This window comes from Schistocerca serialis, chromosome 10, assembly GCF_023864345.2.
Source record: "Schistocerca serialis cubense isolate TAMUIC-IGC-003099 chromosome 10, iqSchSeri2.2, whole genome shotgun sequence".
NCBI lineage: Eukaryota > Metazoa > Arthropoda > Insecta > Orthoptera > Acrididae > Schistocerca > Schistocerca serialis.
In genome coordinates, this window is record NC_064647.1 from 253,129,817 (window position 1) to 253,146,358 (window position 16,542).

The 16,542-nt window shown below is 41.2% G+C and overlaps 1 protein-coding gene across 3 annotated transcripts in view; it reads right to left on the reverse strand.

The window, feature by feature from the left end:
• Window positions 1-16,542, reverse strand: part of LOC126425308 (ubiquitin carboxyl-terminal hydrolase calypso) — a 225,510-nt gene that overhangs the window by 112,895 nt on the left and 96,073 nt on the right. For all 3 annotated transcript variants that reach the window (XM_050088288.1, XM_050088287.1, XM_050088286.1), the window contains exons 4-5: window positions 13,012-13,222; window positions 743-914 (exon numbers count right to left, since the gene is read on the reverse strand). In XM_050088288.1, coding sequence (XP_049944245.1) covers window positions 743-914; window positions 13,012-13,222 — 383 coding nt within the window. The remainder of the gene's footprint in view (window positions 1-742; window positions 915-13,011; window positions 13,223-16,542) is intronic.

Consider the following 16,542-nt stretch of genomic DNA (forward strand, 5'->3'; position numbering starts at 1 on the left):
AAAATATTTGTGCAAAAGTAGCAAACGAATGCTGGGAAATGTAAGAAGAAAGCAGCAATTTGTAGAGCTGTCTGAAATGAAGCTACTCTTGTGAAATAACTTTCTAGATATACTATCCACAAAAAACACAGTACAAATAAATAAAAATGAAAAAAAATTGTGTTTTGGATTGCATACTAGAATCTGTATATAAATCACACAACACAGCTGGCAAGCAGGACAAATTCCTTCAACTTAGATCTGAAAACTGGTGTTTGTCACCCACTATCTTCAGTCCTACAGCGAGTGTACTGAAAATTTCACGTGCAGTGGTAGAGGCAGATCATCTGTGTAGTTCGAGATAAGTTACAGACTGAGGACCGAAACTTTGTCAGTACGATCCGGCACCTCGAGCAAATTCTAACCGCCCCACCACCCTCCCCGGAGACAAAAGGAGGCAGTAGCAATAATTTCCCCTATTTCAGAACATTTCAACTTATGTACGAATGAGGAGGGAAAGGTATGAAGATAATGAGGCACTATGGAGTGCACAGGGACACAGGTACAGAAAAGTCAACTATTCTGCAAGCTGGTGTGAGCCAGAGTGAAATGGGGGATATTTAATAAAGACTGTGGAAATGAGTGGAAATTGATTCCAGTATTTGGGATTTCTTATTTCCCGGGAGACCGAGAATGTGAAGGAGAGCATTTTTGTGTAGCAGACAGACAGCTAAAGATTGTGTAGTGGAGAGACATGGCTCACCTGTTGGTCTTGAGCATCTTGATCTTGCGGGTGAGTGCAATCCGCCGGTCAGGGACGACCGCCATCAGGTTGAAGCGGATGTCGTGGTACGGTTCTCCCGCCGTGATGCCCAGCCTGTCCGTGATCACACGTCGGAATTTCTCTGTCCAGTCTTCCTTTTCTCCCCACGGGCCTACGTATGAGAAATGTCTCAGAATAGGTATTCACGAAGTGTCTCAGTTAAAACACCGGGCCGTAACTTCGATGTGCACTAATGTTAGAGGAAAAAATCTTATTGATAAAAAAAAGAAAAGTCGGCACTCGTCGTACAGTAAGAATTAAAAGTTTCTAGGTTTTCACAGCGAGAGCCAATTCAAACAAAATTGGTTCTCAAAATTGCACATGACCTGCAGCTCTCGTATTGTACCACAAATGCTTCCACATCTACGAGTCCATTCTGGAATGTTACCTCTGCCATTCGCTGCTGGAGAGTACTTAACCGGGGTACCAATTCAGTGACTGAGATCTGCTAGTCATACGTTCGTAATTATCTTTACCTTTACATGTCCTTCTGCACTCGAGTTGCTCCTCACCTCACAGCTGTCGTCTCGCTACACAGTACCACTCGTAGCTGTATCGAACTTCTTCATCCTCTGCAGGAAAGCACTGTGATAATGGAAGATTATGTTTACTATTCACTAGTTACGAAATTGGGTAACCACTTCTTTTCAAAATCTTTCTCTATTTAACAGTCCCCATAACACTTTCAACATATCAATTAAACATTCACATTTAAGCGCTTAATATCTGAACTCGTAGACAGAGGACCATTAGTACCCCAAAGTCAAAACGTAAGAAAGAAATTAAGTAATTCTGTACAATCTTCAATTATTTTTCTTGTCCCAGAACAACAGCCAGTGTCGTCCCAACCTCCTCTTCTTCGGCACAGACGGCACCCCAGTCACGATGTCTTCCACCGCGAAAACACTAGCTCTGCGTCGTGCCTCGTGGTTGTACTGTGCTTCCATTTGTATTTCGTATCCATGTACAAACAAAATAACGCATGCACAATATGTTTCTACAAAATCACCTTCTGTCGGCACAGCAAAAAGGAAGTGGGACGTGTTGCTACCTTTAATAGCTACTAAGATGAAAGATCTCGTGTACAATAATGAGAATGAAGAGTGGTCAGCATGCTCTACAAAATGGACTCGTCAAAGTTTCACTCGTACAGGCCCCAAAACTGATCTCAACACACCCCTATTGATAGTCCGTAGAGATGTGGTAGTCATACATCAGTGGTTAGTCATTTGTAGTCAAGTGTCTTAATGTCACCGTGTATCACATACTATCACAAGAATCAAATAATAGAAAATCCAGGATGGAATGTAACTATAATATGAAAAGAAAAATTTCTACTCACCATATAGCAGAGATGCTGAGTCGCAGATAAGCATAACAAAAAGATTGTCACAAATTAGCTTTTGGTCAGTATGACCTTCGTAAAGATAGATGTGTGTGTGTGTGTGTGTGTGTGTGTGTGTGTGTGTCACAGTCATCTATTTTTGATGAAGGCCATACTGGCCGAAAGCTAATTCGCGACAGTCTTTTTGTTGGCCTATCTGCAACTCAACATCTCCACTATATGGTGAATAGCAACTTTCCTTTCCATAATATTGATTATATCACAAGAAGGATATGTATGTATTCACGTGATTATACAATATATTCCACACATATACATTGTATTTTTGGACTTAATGTTTGTCACAACTTATTTCTTTGCTCTTTGGAGCAATTATGCACTCGTTATCAGTTTATTGCTACTGCTGCACTTGATAATGTGCAATAGCTGTCTAAGGGACTTTAACTCTTCTACAGAGGATCAGATTCTCCTGAGGTTATGAACTTCTTTAATGGGTCAATATTGTAAAGTTATTTTTCTTGACCCATTCTTGGGTCCACCAGAAACAATGCTTTAACGATGTGACATTCTTGTTATCTTAAAAGGTCCACAATACCTAGGAAAAAACTTACTTATTTGCTTCTTGAAGTCCAAGTTCTGACATAATTCTTTGATTAGAACTATGTCATTTATCTGGAATGATGGAATTTGTGCTCCCTCATTGTACTTCCTTACTTGTAATTCTGCATGTCTGTAGATTATCACCTACTATGTAGTTTTTTTCTTAAAGTAGATCATTTAAATGGCTTAGCAATAACATTTTTATTCATTACCTCTACTGGGGATAGTCCTGTAGACATATGTGGGAACTCATTCAAGGTTACTTGGAACTCAGACATACAACTTGTGCTCAGATAATCCCTATCAGAATAATACGTCCTACATAAACATCCAATCTCTTTCACGACTCGTTCACATGGGTTTGATTTTGGCTGGAACTTTGATATACAAATGTGTCTAACTCCTACCCGTGTTAAGAATTCTTTGAAATGATTACTAGTAAACTGTGATCCATGATCCATTAACATTCTCCATGGTTTGCTATATCCACAGAATATTCCTTTAAGCAATTTATTATAGCGGCTGGCATAGCCTGCTTAATGGGCTATAACTTTGCATATTTGGACTGACATCACAGACAACTTCTTTTACGTAACTCATGAAAAAAAATCTGCAGCTTTTAGATCATGTAGTGCCCTTAGAATTGTACGATACTTAGTGCATGAGACACTAACGCTATTTTCTTTGACACTCTGGCATACCTCATACGTTCTTAATATTTCTCTTCTCTTTCGTCTTAAAGCCTTAAAATAATAGAATTTACTCATACACTTGGATACAGAATTTATAATGGGAAACCAGGACCGAGGGCAATGAAACAATGTCCCCAGTTTGGAACAGGGTTTTTAGTAAACACAAAAATAATAGATTCAGTAACGGATTTCCAAGCAGTATCAACAAGAATTGCGACTCTAAGCTTTAAAACAATGAATAAAGCCTATACAATAATGAATGCTCATGCCCCAACAAATGAAAAAAATTGACTAACAAAAACAAAGAAAGAAGTAGATAAATTTTGGGACCTTCTAGAACAAACTGTGAACAGAGTAAATAAAAAGAATGTAAAAATCTTATTGGGAGATTTCAATGCTCAGCTGGGAAAAGAAAGGAAATATAAAGATATAATTGGAAAATGGAGTCCACATAAATTTACAAACAAAAACGGTCAAATACTTGCAGAACTCTGCAGAGAACACAACCTTATATCTAAATCAACATACTTTAAGAGGAAGCCACGTAAACTTAAAACATGGAAACATCCAGACTGGAGGAAGGGCGAGTGGCAGCTAGACCATGTCTGTATGGACAAAAATTTTCATAAGGAGATCCACAATGTTAAAGTACTGAGAGGAGTAGACACAGGCTCAGACCATCATATGGTTAAAATTAAAATCAAATTCACCCCGTTAAAGAAGAGGACCGGAAAAACTAATAAAATAAAAAGGAGGTTTGACCCACATCAGCTAATTAAAAATAATAAGTACCAACAAATAACACAAACCATCAAATTAACAGATGATCTAGAATAACTAGTGCCTAATCTTAAAAAAGAAGCAGAGAATCTAGCTTTCTTGAACCCACAAAGGAAACATGCATGGTGGACATCAGAATGTGACAAATTCCATGAAGATAGACACCAAGCATGGTTAAAGTTTCAAACACATAAAACTGAAGAAAATGCCATCAACCTAAAAAATGAAAGAAAAAAATTCACTCAAAATATTAGAAGAATCAAGAGAGGATTTCATAAAGATATTATAAAGTCTATAGAAGGTAATTATCATAAAACCAACTCCAGGAACTACTACAAAATCTTTGGGAAACAACTACAACAATATGAGGCCCCTACATTAATACTGAAAGATGAAGATGGAAGAATGACACACAGTAACAAGGAAAATGCAGAAATCATGGCAAAAGCATTTAACAAACTTCTGAATTGCAAGGAACCCAAAGAACCCTTACAAATCAACATAAATATGCCAATAAAAACCAAACCCAACAAACTAGGCCCTCCAACTTTCCAAGAAGTAGAAAAAATTCTTAAAGAACAAAAAAATTATAAGGCATGTGGAGAAGATCAGGTTTTTGTTGAAATGTGGAAATATGCAAGTGACGCAGTCAAGACCTCCTTACACATGGCTCTAACAAAAATTTGGGTAACAGAACAATTTCCCGGACATTGGACCACAGCTATCATCCACCAACTACACAAAAAGGGAGATAAGAGCAACCCAGACAACTACAGAGGAATCTCTCTCCTAGATTGCACATACAAAATTCTATCCAAGATCCTATATGAAAGAATCAAGGAGCAATTAGAATAGGAGTTAGGGGAATATCAGGGAGGTTTCAGACCATGGAGAAGCTGTGCAGAGAAGATAATTAGTTTAAAACTGATTATGGCATACTACAAGAAACAGAACAAACCTTTGGCAATAACATTTGTAGATTTTAAGAAGGCATATGACTGTCTCCACAGACCTTCAGTATTAAAAATTTTTAAGAAATCTAGGACTCACTCTAACCAACACCAAATCAAAAGTGAAGTTTAGAGGAGAAATTTCGGAACCCTTCCTCATAAAAACAGGCTTAAGACAAGGTGACTGCCTATCACCATTACTGTTCAACTGTGCACTGGAATACATAATGAGAGAATGGTACAAGGACAATCCAAAGAGGATAAGAATTGGAAGTGCAAAAGATGATATTAGCTTAAACTGCTTGGGATTCGCTGATGATCTTGCTCTCCTAGCCAACACCGTTCAAGAAGCCAGGCAACAAGTGAAATCACTACAAGAAATAGCAGAGAAAGTAGGCCTTAGAATATCATTTGAAAAAACGGAGATTATGCTAACTGATCCACCACTTGCAAACAAAATTACAATAGGAGAACAGGAAATCAAAATTGTTGATAAATTTAAATATTTAGGCGAAATAATAACATACAATCTAAATGAGAAGCCATCATGGCAGAATAGAATAAAAAAACTGAACTATGCAAATTACACTACCAAAACTACATACAACAAAAAAAGCCTATCTATAGATGCAAAATTAAAACACTATAAAACAGTTACACAACCAGAAATAACGTATGCAGCTGAAACTATCTTCAAAACAACTAATACAGCAGAAATTGACAGAATACTAAAAACAGAAAGAAGAATAATTAGGACATGTATAAATAAACAGCATAAAATAAATGGACATTGGAGAATAGCATCAAATGAAACAGTATATAAGAAAATAGAACCAGTCATGAGCACAATCAGGAAGAAACGCATCTCATTCTTTGGAGATCTGACGAGAACTCCAGAAAACAGAATTAGTAAAAAAATTGTGGAATAGCAAGAGCGACATTAAATGGATCACAGAAATTAAGGAAGATACAAAAGCACTTCAAATTACAGTAGATGACCTAAAAAACAAGACAGAAAAAACCAGAATACTGCAAGACCCGCAAACCAGACTACAAATGAAAATCAATAAAAGGAGTACAGGAAGAGTTGTCTCAGATGAAGAAAGAAGAAAATATCTGAAAGAATGAAGAAATATTGGGCAGACAGAAGAGCAAAACACCTTTCATATAAGAATAGACTCAAATAATTATATTACCTAAATATCATATTAAGTTATTGTTGAACCAAATTGTATAACAATTGTGTAACAACTTGTTTAGGACATTGTATTTTTTACTAGAGTGGTCCAATGAAGGCCATAAAATAAATAATAATAATAATAATAATAATAAAACACTTGATATTCCAAAGTGCCTGTAGCCATTATGAATAAACAATATGAGATCGCTCTCCACAATTTTTTTCAAAACAGCACGTCATCCACATAGCTTTATCTTCTAATAATAGTGATGTCTGTTCACATCTTTCTCACTTATTACCAAAATATTCATTAGTTTTTACATCTTGTAATGTTAGTCTCCTCAGTACAAAGATATTCAGGATATTTGTTAAAATGTAACTCATGGCCCATCAACTCTTTTATTTCAACGCTCTCTGTTGATGAATGAAACCACTGGACCGTTTGTACTTTTGCCTATATTTCTTGAATTCAAGATTTGTGTACAAAACAATTTTTTCTATAATTTTCGAATCTATAAATAATAAAAATATTTGCAATTCACTCATGCCCCCCCCCCCTCCCCCTTTGTTTCCCCACGTGGACCAGGGAGATGAGTAATAATATTTGATGCTGGTGTCCTAGAAAATTTTGAATGGATGGGTTTGTTGGTCCATATTGTCTCTAAGTCTTTACCTAGCTCAAAATTTCTCTCATCATCTACATCTGACTGAGAATTATCAAACTCTACTGCTTCTGCCGCACAATGAAATACGTCATCCTCATCATCAGTATTAGATAATACATCATCCTCGGTTTCTAAACAGTTTTCTGCATCGATATTGTCACCATCCTCTGACTCAGCCTCCTATCAGAGAACCTCGTTGTATATCTCCTCAGGAGGTCTATGGAGTTGATGCGCCATTTTAGTAAGATACTAAAAGAGAAAACGAAACTTAGATGTAATATAAACATCAATATGGGGTTGAATCCTCCCCACAAAAGAAACTAATAAGTGTGACGTAAACAGTAAGGTGTGGTCGGATCCAACCCGAGCGCAGGCAATGTAGGTTTCGGATAGAGAGGGTAGCTGCAGGTCACTCACCGACTGACGTGGCCTCCTCGGCGTTCTCGGGACGACTGGCTGGTAGGGTAGCTGGAACCACAGCGCTCTCAGAAAAGGGAGTGGGAGTTGTAAAGAAAACAGACTCGCTGGGGTTGGATCCGACCCCAACCTTACCGTTAGAGGGTTAAGTTCTTGTTCAGTGTTATTTCACTCTTGCCACAATTTTTGAGATTCATTCTGATACTTGACAGTCTCATCCACAGAATTAGAATTACCACTAGTGGCGTCTACTTTTTCTCGTACATTCTGTTCTGCAAATACCTGTATATGCTTCTCCAAACCATTTAAAGTACTAAGATCACTAGTTCTTTCAATAAGCTTTCGACACAAAGATAATTATTATACCAAAGTCACGAGTAAGAAATTAATTAAGCAATTCCACACAAACTTCTTCCGTTTTTCTTTCTCTGGACAACAGCCACTGTCGTTTCAGCCTCTTCCTCTTTGGGATCCACGGATTTCCCGAGACGTAACGTCGGTGTCGACAGCTCCTTCTCCACAAGGAAAGCACTCGTGCTCCGTCTCATCTCGTGGCTGTACTGTGCTTACATTTGTATTTCGTATCTGCACACAAACAAAAAAATGCGTGCACAGTACGTCGTCTTTCCTCATGACGTCTTTCATCAGCACAGTAGAAAGGAAGTGAGACACACTCCTACCTTGAGTAGTGACACTTACTGCCACAATTCCAGAGATGTAAGTGGCATTTGATACCGAACGACAGTTGATCATAGGAAAAACTTTGAATGAAATCAACATACGAAACGATAGCAAATAGTTCACTGTTTGCGTCGGCCAATATAATGCCATATTTTGGGACGGTGCACTCGAGATTAAATGCTGTCAAAATGTGCAGTCTAAGCTATGTAATGTGTGAGAAATGCAGGGCAGTGGGACGGTACCCTTACTGGTCAGAAACCGAACGCTTCATAAAGAACACCTCACACAGGTGACAAATGTTACGACCCAATATCTCGGTGACAGCTCCTACAAAACTACTGTCTCGTGGCAGCTCTCCTCAGTCGGCTGGCTCTCAGTATCGGCCCTCGAGCACCACTCGACAGTGGACTCGTAAGCCTGGGACCGGTCAGTGGAAAAAGAAGCGAGATTAGACTCGGGCATCCCAGAGTGTGGCCACCGGAGATGGAGTACGAACTCTGATTAAGGAAAGATGAGGAAAGAAACTGACCGTGCTCGTTTCGGACTAACCGGCACCTCTTCTCCCTCTCTTACCCCTGTACAAACAAAATCTCGTAAAAACCTATGTGAGATGGAGAATGCCCACAAGATTATTTGGTACACCCCAAAAGATCACAGATCCCACAACTGACACAAAATGTCGGCTCTGCAGCTCCCCAACTGCCTGACACGATACACATTTTGCAGACGGCGAGACACTGACCGTTCGACCGTCTCACTGCCTACTCCATTTCCACCGTAGCTCTAGCTCGCTGTATACTTGTTATTTTAATAATAGCTGTAGTTAAGTGGTAAATAAGGTCACAGCGTGTCCACACAGATTGCAAACTCTGGAATTTGCAATAGCAGTCTCATTTTTATTATGTTGTCAGAATTCTCCATCTACATCCATAATCCGCAAACTACTGTGAAGTGTACAGAAGATAGTAATTCTCACTGTACTACTTATCAGGGATTCTCCCTTTTTCCAACCGTGTACAGAATGTGGAAAGAATAACGGGCTAAACATCTCTGTGGACACTGTAACCAGTCTACTCTTTCTTCGCGAACCAGACGAGTGTACACAGGAGTTTTAGTACACTCCCGTATTCCTCACTTACAGTCCTTTCTTAAAACTTGTAAATTCTCGATGTCCTATCAACAAACCCTATCAATTACACACTTTAGCTACAACTGATCCTACGTCGTCATTTCTTTCCTGTACCTCAGATTGTTATACCCAGGTATCTGAACGAATTGATTAAATCAAACTGTGGATCACAGACAACGAAGCTGTATAAAACATCATTCTTTTGTTTCACGATGTGCACAACTGTACATATATGAACATTTAAAGTGAGTCGTCAACCTCTACACCATTTCGAAATATTATCGAGATATGACTGAATGCCTGTACACTTTTTTTCAGTCAGTACTTCAGTATAGATAACTGCACCGTGTGCAAAAAAATCTGACATTAGTATTGTCTGCTATTTAATTATTATGTAAAGGTTGAAAAAAAGTCTTCTTTTGAAGGGCCGTAAAGCCCAGAATCTGCAGCCCGCGTCACATCCCTGTCTGACAGCAACTGTCACCCTTTCGAGGGGCCGATGCACGATAACACTGAGGGGGAGGGGTTCGGGACTATAGGGTGGGTCCTCTAATGTCTCCCACTCGAGTCGGCGAAAATTCTGCGTTACAAGATTTGCTATATGGGGACGTGTGTTGCGGAGGAGCAGCAGCACCCTTCGCCACACTAGCTTTTGTCACGTACAACATCACACTCCAGTGTTGCCCTCGACACTGAAACGTGTAAGGCGCTTTGGGCACACAGACAGCCACAGACAAGGCTGGCCTCCGAGATCGACCGGTGTCTCGTGTCAAGTCACGACCGGCACAGAACTTGTCGCACCGTTCCATTTTCGAAACATGTGTTGCCTTGTGCACACTCTTCATTCTCCGGTGCTCGTCCTTCAGAGTTGTGGAAAGAATAACAGGATGTCGGTCCCGTTCGGACGCATTCGATAAGAACATCGCCGCAGTTCGAGTTTCCGCATTTACTGCACGCACGTCGGGAAGGCACAAATGCTACACTAATCCTGTGCCCACACTTTGGTGCTTATATACCTGCATCGTACTCGTGCTATGTTGCATATACACAGCAGTAACGGCCTCCAATGAAACTTTTGATCACCTCTTAAACGACACAACAGAAGGGGTCCCAAACACACTTCCCTGTGGCACAACTTAAGTTACTTCTGCTTCTGTCAATGACTCTCCATCTGAGGTAATATAATGTGGCCTCCCTGCCAAAAATCCTCAATTCAATCACAAATAAATTTTACTCAATAGCCCCTACAGTCAGTCATGCTTTTGACATTAAGTGAAGATGTAGCAAAAGACCACTCATGACCTTCTGTGTGACCCCCATACATTTGGGCATGAGCAGGAATTGAAAAAGCGCACGTGTGTGTGTGTTTCAGTGTGTGTGTGTGTGTGTGTGTGTGTGAGAGAGAGAGAGAGAGAGAGAGAGAGAGAGAGAGAGAGAGAGAGAGAGAGAGAAGTAGATATGCTAAAGTATCAATAATGACAAATCAGTTCAGTCACTACTTGTTAGTTGTTTTTATGATGGTTTCTTTTGCAAGAATACCATACAAGGTGAAATTTGATGTAACATAATAGTAAACATGAAATTAATGTGAGTCTTCAATGGATGAAGGAATATGGGATTTATAAATTCCAATTTACGATTACAATTTGTAACAGATCATTTCTGGGCCACGACTGTCAGTAAATTCTGGTCACTACTGTGAGTGAAAGAGTCCCTTTTCCAGCTCTTGGGGGGAAGGGAGCCGCTAACGTGCCTAGAGTGAAGTGGCAATCTTTGCTTGCTATGGCTGAAGAGTGTGGCCTGAGCCGACAGGGTAGTTTTCGAGGGTGAGTGTTACACACAGAATGGCTGGCATTTCCTTCCATTTGGCAGCAGCACTTAACAGTAATACTATGACGGTGAGCAGTAAGTGGCCAATTCCAGTGCCAACAGCCCGAGACCTCAGCACGTGGTGGGAGTGTCACAGAGCTGTTGGCACCTTGCGAGATCGACGAGTGAGTAGGTCGCTCCAGTTGGGTGTGGAAGGCGAGATGAGCTCTCTGGGGTAGAGGCATATTTCAGAAGTTTGTAGCCAGTAATTAGAAAACTTGTTCTCTAGGTGTGGGAAGTTCAGAATGCCTTTGGAAGGGCACTCCATTTCACACTGGTGTGAAATATCTAAGACTATTGGCCGTTTTTGATACGGGTGTTGCCGTTTAGTGAGTGTACAATAGTTGTTTACGAAGAGACCATCTGATGGGGCGTGCAGCAATCAGCTATCTGGAAGTGTCCCCCGACAGACGAAGCGGACTTTGTAACGGATATTAGAAGTGAATAAATTGCGTACGACTTCAGTGGCAATTTGAACTGTGGAGTTCTCGTGTAGGTTCTTATCCTCTTTAGCTATGTATTGTGATCCTATGTGGTATACATAGGAGACGGTGGAAAACAGGTCGGTGACAGTGCAAAGACCGATTACAGTGTCTACCGTCCAATCCGGTGGTCGGGCTCAGGACTCTTTCGAGAGCAGTCAGATTGCCGCAGGGCACAGTGGTTCACTGGAGGCGATCAATTTAGCCCCATCTCGCGAGTCAAAGCGAGGACGGCAACCCTCACTTACATCGACAGCATACTTGTAGCTGGTCCTAGAAATTATCTAGGTCTGCCAACAGACATTCGGAAGGAATTCTACAGAGCAATATGTCGCACAATTTGTCTCGCCCAACACACGGCACCGAGAGCTCGCAGACTCCGGCTGCGGCCGCGACGGGGCTTCCCCGCCCGGAGTGGGAGCTCCGAGACGACTGACGAGGAGGAATGCTTCCAATTCTTTTTCCGTAAGGTTAAGATATCTCGTAACATCTGAGTTCCCAGCCACTGCACCTACCAGTTGCTTTTTATGCACTTCCAGTTAGTGACACACACAAATATTCAGTCACTATACACAACCAGTGTGTGGTCATATACAAATATTCAATCACTATTGCCAACATTTGGTTTCCGCAATTCCTCTCGTTCTTTGTAGATCCTCTTTGCAACAGAAGACTATCTGTGTGACAAAAATACTAACAATGTAATGAAAAAGATAGATTGTGACACACTATATAGAGGAGGCATCGAGTCACAGACAGAGACAACAAAAATACTGCTATATATGTCAGTTTTCGGCCAAAAGCCCTTCTTCCGATGTAGAAATCACACACACATTCGTACGAGCACGACTCACACGTACACAGTCACCGTGTCCGGCCGCCGAGGCCTGGGTGATCGGAGACTGTCACTGAGACTGAGAGTCACTAAATATTCCACTGTAGAAAATGCCACCCGGGATGCTGCTACCAGACCACAGAATACCACAAAGCACATTTATTCTTTGGAGTCACCTGCAAGATACAATAATCTGACATGCTACTGTGACATAACTGACAGTCGTCCCATTCTTACGACCACCGGACAGACGACCGAGGTGTCAGAGGTACTGACAGAACCGAAATGAAGTCCTCGAGCCTGTAATTTATCTCCGATACACACCACACGTGTTAAAACTTATAAATGTGTAGGGACTGGAGACAGTTTACCCTATTAATAGCAGTGGCCTCCTCTGCTCTGCTGCATTCTCACAGTACAGAGGAAAGGAAGGGGGCATCAGTTAGAAATGAGTACTAGGCAATGTAGCTTATTGGCATTTTAAATTCAAGTTTCAAGAGTGTAATAACATACAGAATTATTTTTTATTTATACACGACGCTACAGTAACGTGCCGGGTCTCGAGTGACCGAGGCGGTACTCACCGTGGTCCATGGGGAATGGCTTGAGGCCGTCCAGCTCGAACAGCTTGCCGTGGATGGGGACATAGCTGACGAAATGGAAGGCTTCGCCAGTGTAGCGACCCGTGCTGACCCCACCGGATGACGACGACTTGTCGAGGCGCCTCTTGGCCTGCGGCATCGCGTGTGAGTTGTGTGCCTTGGCCAGCTCTGGAGTGTTGCCGATGGCCCAACCCTGGCGGTGGAAGACAGGTGGGTACAGGCTTTCAATACTTTCCCGAGTAAATGCACTTTCTGGTGACACTAAAAGGGGCAGAAGCTGCTGTGGTGCAGTTACAAAGAATCCTATTAATTACAGGAGAGCCAGTCGTATGTTTCAGTCCGGTACTCTGTACCTTCACCACGCGTGCACCCTTACTGCTAATCTAATCCCCTACTGTACTGCCACCTCTTCCAGCCATCACCTACCCTCCCTCCATCCCTCCCTCCCTCCCTCCTTCCTCCCTCCCTCCCTTCCTTCCTTCCTTCCTTCCCTCCCTCCACTCCACCTAATAACACAACCCCTCAGGCCAATCATGCTGCACTGACAGGATGAAGTACGAATCAGTCGACTCGCGCCTGTCGACAACTCTGCGTGTCGATTGTACAGCGAGTGGTTACCTTTACTCTTCTAACCGTTTATGATCTCCCGTCGACGGATTAGCTCATGGATACTCAAACTGGATAGCTGAGATACTCGATTCTCTGTCGTTTACTTCTCTCTCTTCTTGGAGATCCCTTCCTCGAACTTTGTTTCCCGTGTAACAAAAGGAGAAAATCTCACCGAATGCCGGTCGGAGGCTGTTGCGGCAGCCGCTCCTCCCGAGATCGGCGCGTGACGTCTCGTCTGGGCAGCTCCTAGGGTACAATTGTGAGAAGATCTTCTGTAATGTCATCTGATCTAAATGATATTTTTCGGTAACTGTCCGTTCCTTAACGGTGTGAGCTCTGACGGCACACGGCAGAAACCCTTAAATATACTCGACGTGACATTTTCTGACAATAACTCCACCACTGCACTTTTCCGAGTGTTTCCGCTCCGTCTCGTACCGCAGGATCTCGCGATCGCAGCCCCGTGTTCGACTGTGATGACCGACCGACCTAAACGATTGTTTGTCTGACACTTTTTCAGCCAAAATGTGAGTAGGCACAGAATCACAGAGGTTAACGGAGTGCTGTCCGTCTCCGAGGCGTGAACGGCACGTACCTCACACGACACTGACTCGGCAGAAAGTGTGACAGCTTTTGACCGACAGTGGCTCAGGTCGACCGGGGTATCCCGATTTCTCTCTGGCTGACTGAAACTGCCGATCTACCCGAGACGGGGTCATCTGTAGGCTCGACCGCACTGTCGTATTGTGGGTCACCTGCCACCAATGGGGCTTGTAAGTTCATTTTTAGACTGGTGTTTTCTGTATCTGAATCAACAGCAGAACTATACAAGTTCTGTAACCACTAGAGTTCCACACACTGTCAACAGTGCTGTTGGTGCGTTTATTGTCAATTTTAAGTTTCACTGTGAAAGAAGGCTGTGAGTACTTTTCAGTTACTGATTTTTCTGGAGAAATAGAATCAATAAATAACGCGTTTGTTGCCCATTATTAACTGGTATACTTTGCAGCCTCCATCTCCTACATCATTGTCTGAACCCAAACAAATTCCTAAAATATTTGTACAACTTGATACAATTTGTTATGCAGCAATTAAAGACTTTGGGGCTGTGGTACAGGGGAAGATATGCTAAGATTGCAACTGGAGACGCAAACTGGAATAATGTGACATTAATGTTTCAGTGGTTGTGTTACATTACTATCCAAGATCTCATTTTTCAGTAATTTCACTACTCAGCCCGCTGCCATCATCTTGATGAGAACAGTAACGATTTTAGTGCACTGGCCAAAACTTCGAAATCTTTAAATTTTATGTAGGTGACATCCCCACAGCTTGTAAATGTTTAAAAATGTCACAATCACTGAGATAATCTACTGCACGGATAAAAACTTATTACTGACCGTGAGTTTCACTCAACGAGATTCACAAGAACTCAGGCTGACATACTTAACAAGGTAATGTCATGAAGGTAATAAGACAAACTGATCCGTCTGGTTCTTTTATAAAGGCAGTCACTGACAATAATTCTCACGCACCATAGCTGTAGCGCTCAAGAGATTCTGGTTACAAATGTGAAATGGTGGTGCTTACACAAACAATACAAGCAACAACACGAAACACATCCGTAAATGGCGTAAAAGCACTCTGCACATTCACAAAATTCACTGCCAATTTCTGTTTACTCAATTCTTTAAACCTTCGCCTGTATAGAAAGCTGATTCTAAGTCACATTTTATTACTATTAACAAGTATCACAATATGAGATTCCTTGTGTTACAGTCTCTAATGAGGGTGAGTCTGTAAGAACTACCTGCCCATCTACATCTCTGTGTTCCTGCTACTGGACGCTGCACATGTCCTGGAGGAAGGGTTTTTAGTTTGAAAAGTGAGAACTGCAAAGAAGCAGTAAACAAAAAGTAACTAAATAGGGTAATTGAACAAGCAATGTTGCTCCCCCAAAGTAGATGGTTTTCTGTTAATAAACATAATACACCGATACTTAGTGCATAACCAGTAATTTAGAGGTGCTTCCTCCATTAACAATTTGGAATTACAGGTGCTGTTTGCTCCTCCGAGTCAAGCGAGGAGATCTTGTAACAAACCAGGTGGATTAGTAGATCAGAAATATGTATAAATAACTGAAGTATTTAGATAGCTAATGCTGGATATATGTTAGTAACGTTTATCTTCATTTAGCTTCTGAGTAATTAGCATTCTTATCTAAAATACTGTTACTGAAGTTGAATCCCATATTTTGGCAAATTAGATAGCATAGTTCAATGGAAATTGCTGTGGTATCTAAAAGTTCACATTCAGAAGTATCTCTCTACACAACTGATTTGCTCAGAAACACACACGTTTAATTGTAACCTTTAAAACTCGATCAAACAAAAGAGGATGAATTTAGTGTTAATTATTTAACTTTATAAAAGAGAGGCTGATGGGAGCCATTTTACTCAGTCAGTGGAAAGATATGATGTGAGCAGGATCTGTGCTCAAAAATTATCATACACAGTGTGCAGACGAGTTTATCACAAATCACAAGTCATAAGAAGGTGCCGAGTTTTATCTAAATTCTGTGTCTGAGAGTTTGTACAGTGACTGTTTTTCAAGGATTGACTGTGAGATTTGCAATTAATCGTGGAAATGTGTCAAACTTCATTAATGCATTCTGCAAACATAGTATTGCACTTTGCACTGCATTATTTCTAAATGATATTTATTGTGGACGCCACGTTTCGTTTCAATATGACTATATACTTGGAAGGACAATAATTAGGTAATGTTTTGCAATTTACTTGCCACACATAAACCTTTGGCTCAGCTCAGTGTTAGGTTACTCCACTTTAACAATCTCAATACAGAACACCAGTAGAGTGTCGTATGTAGCTAAATGTTTATCTG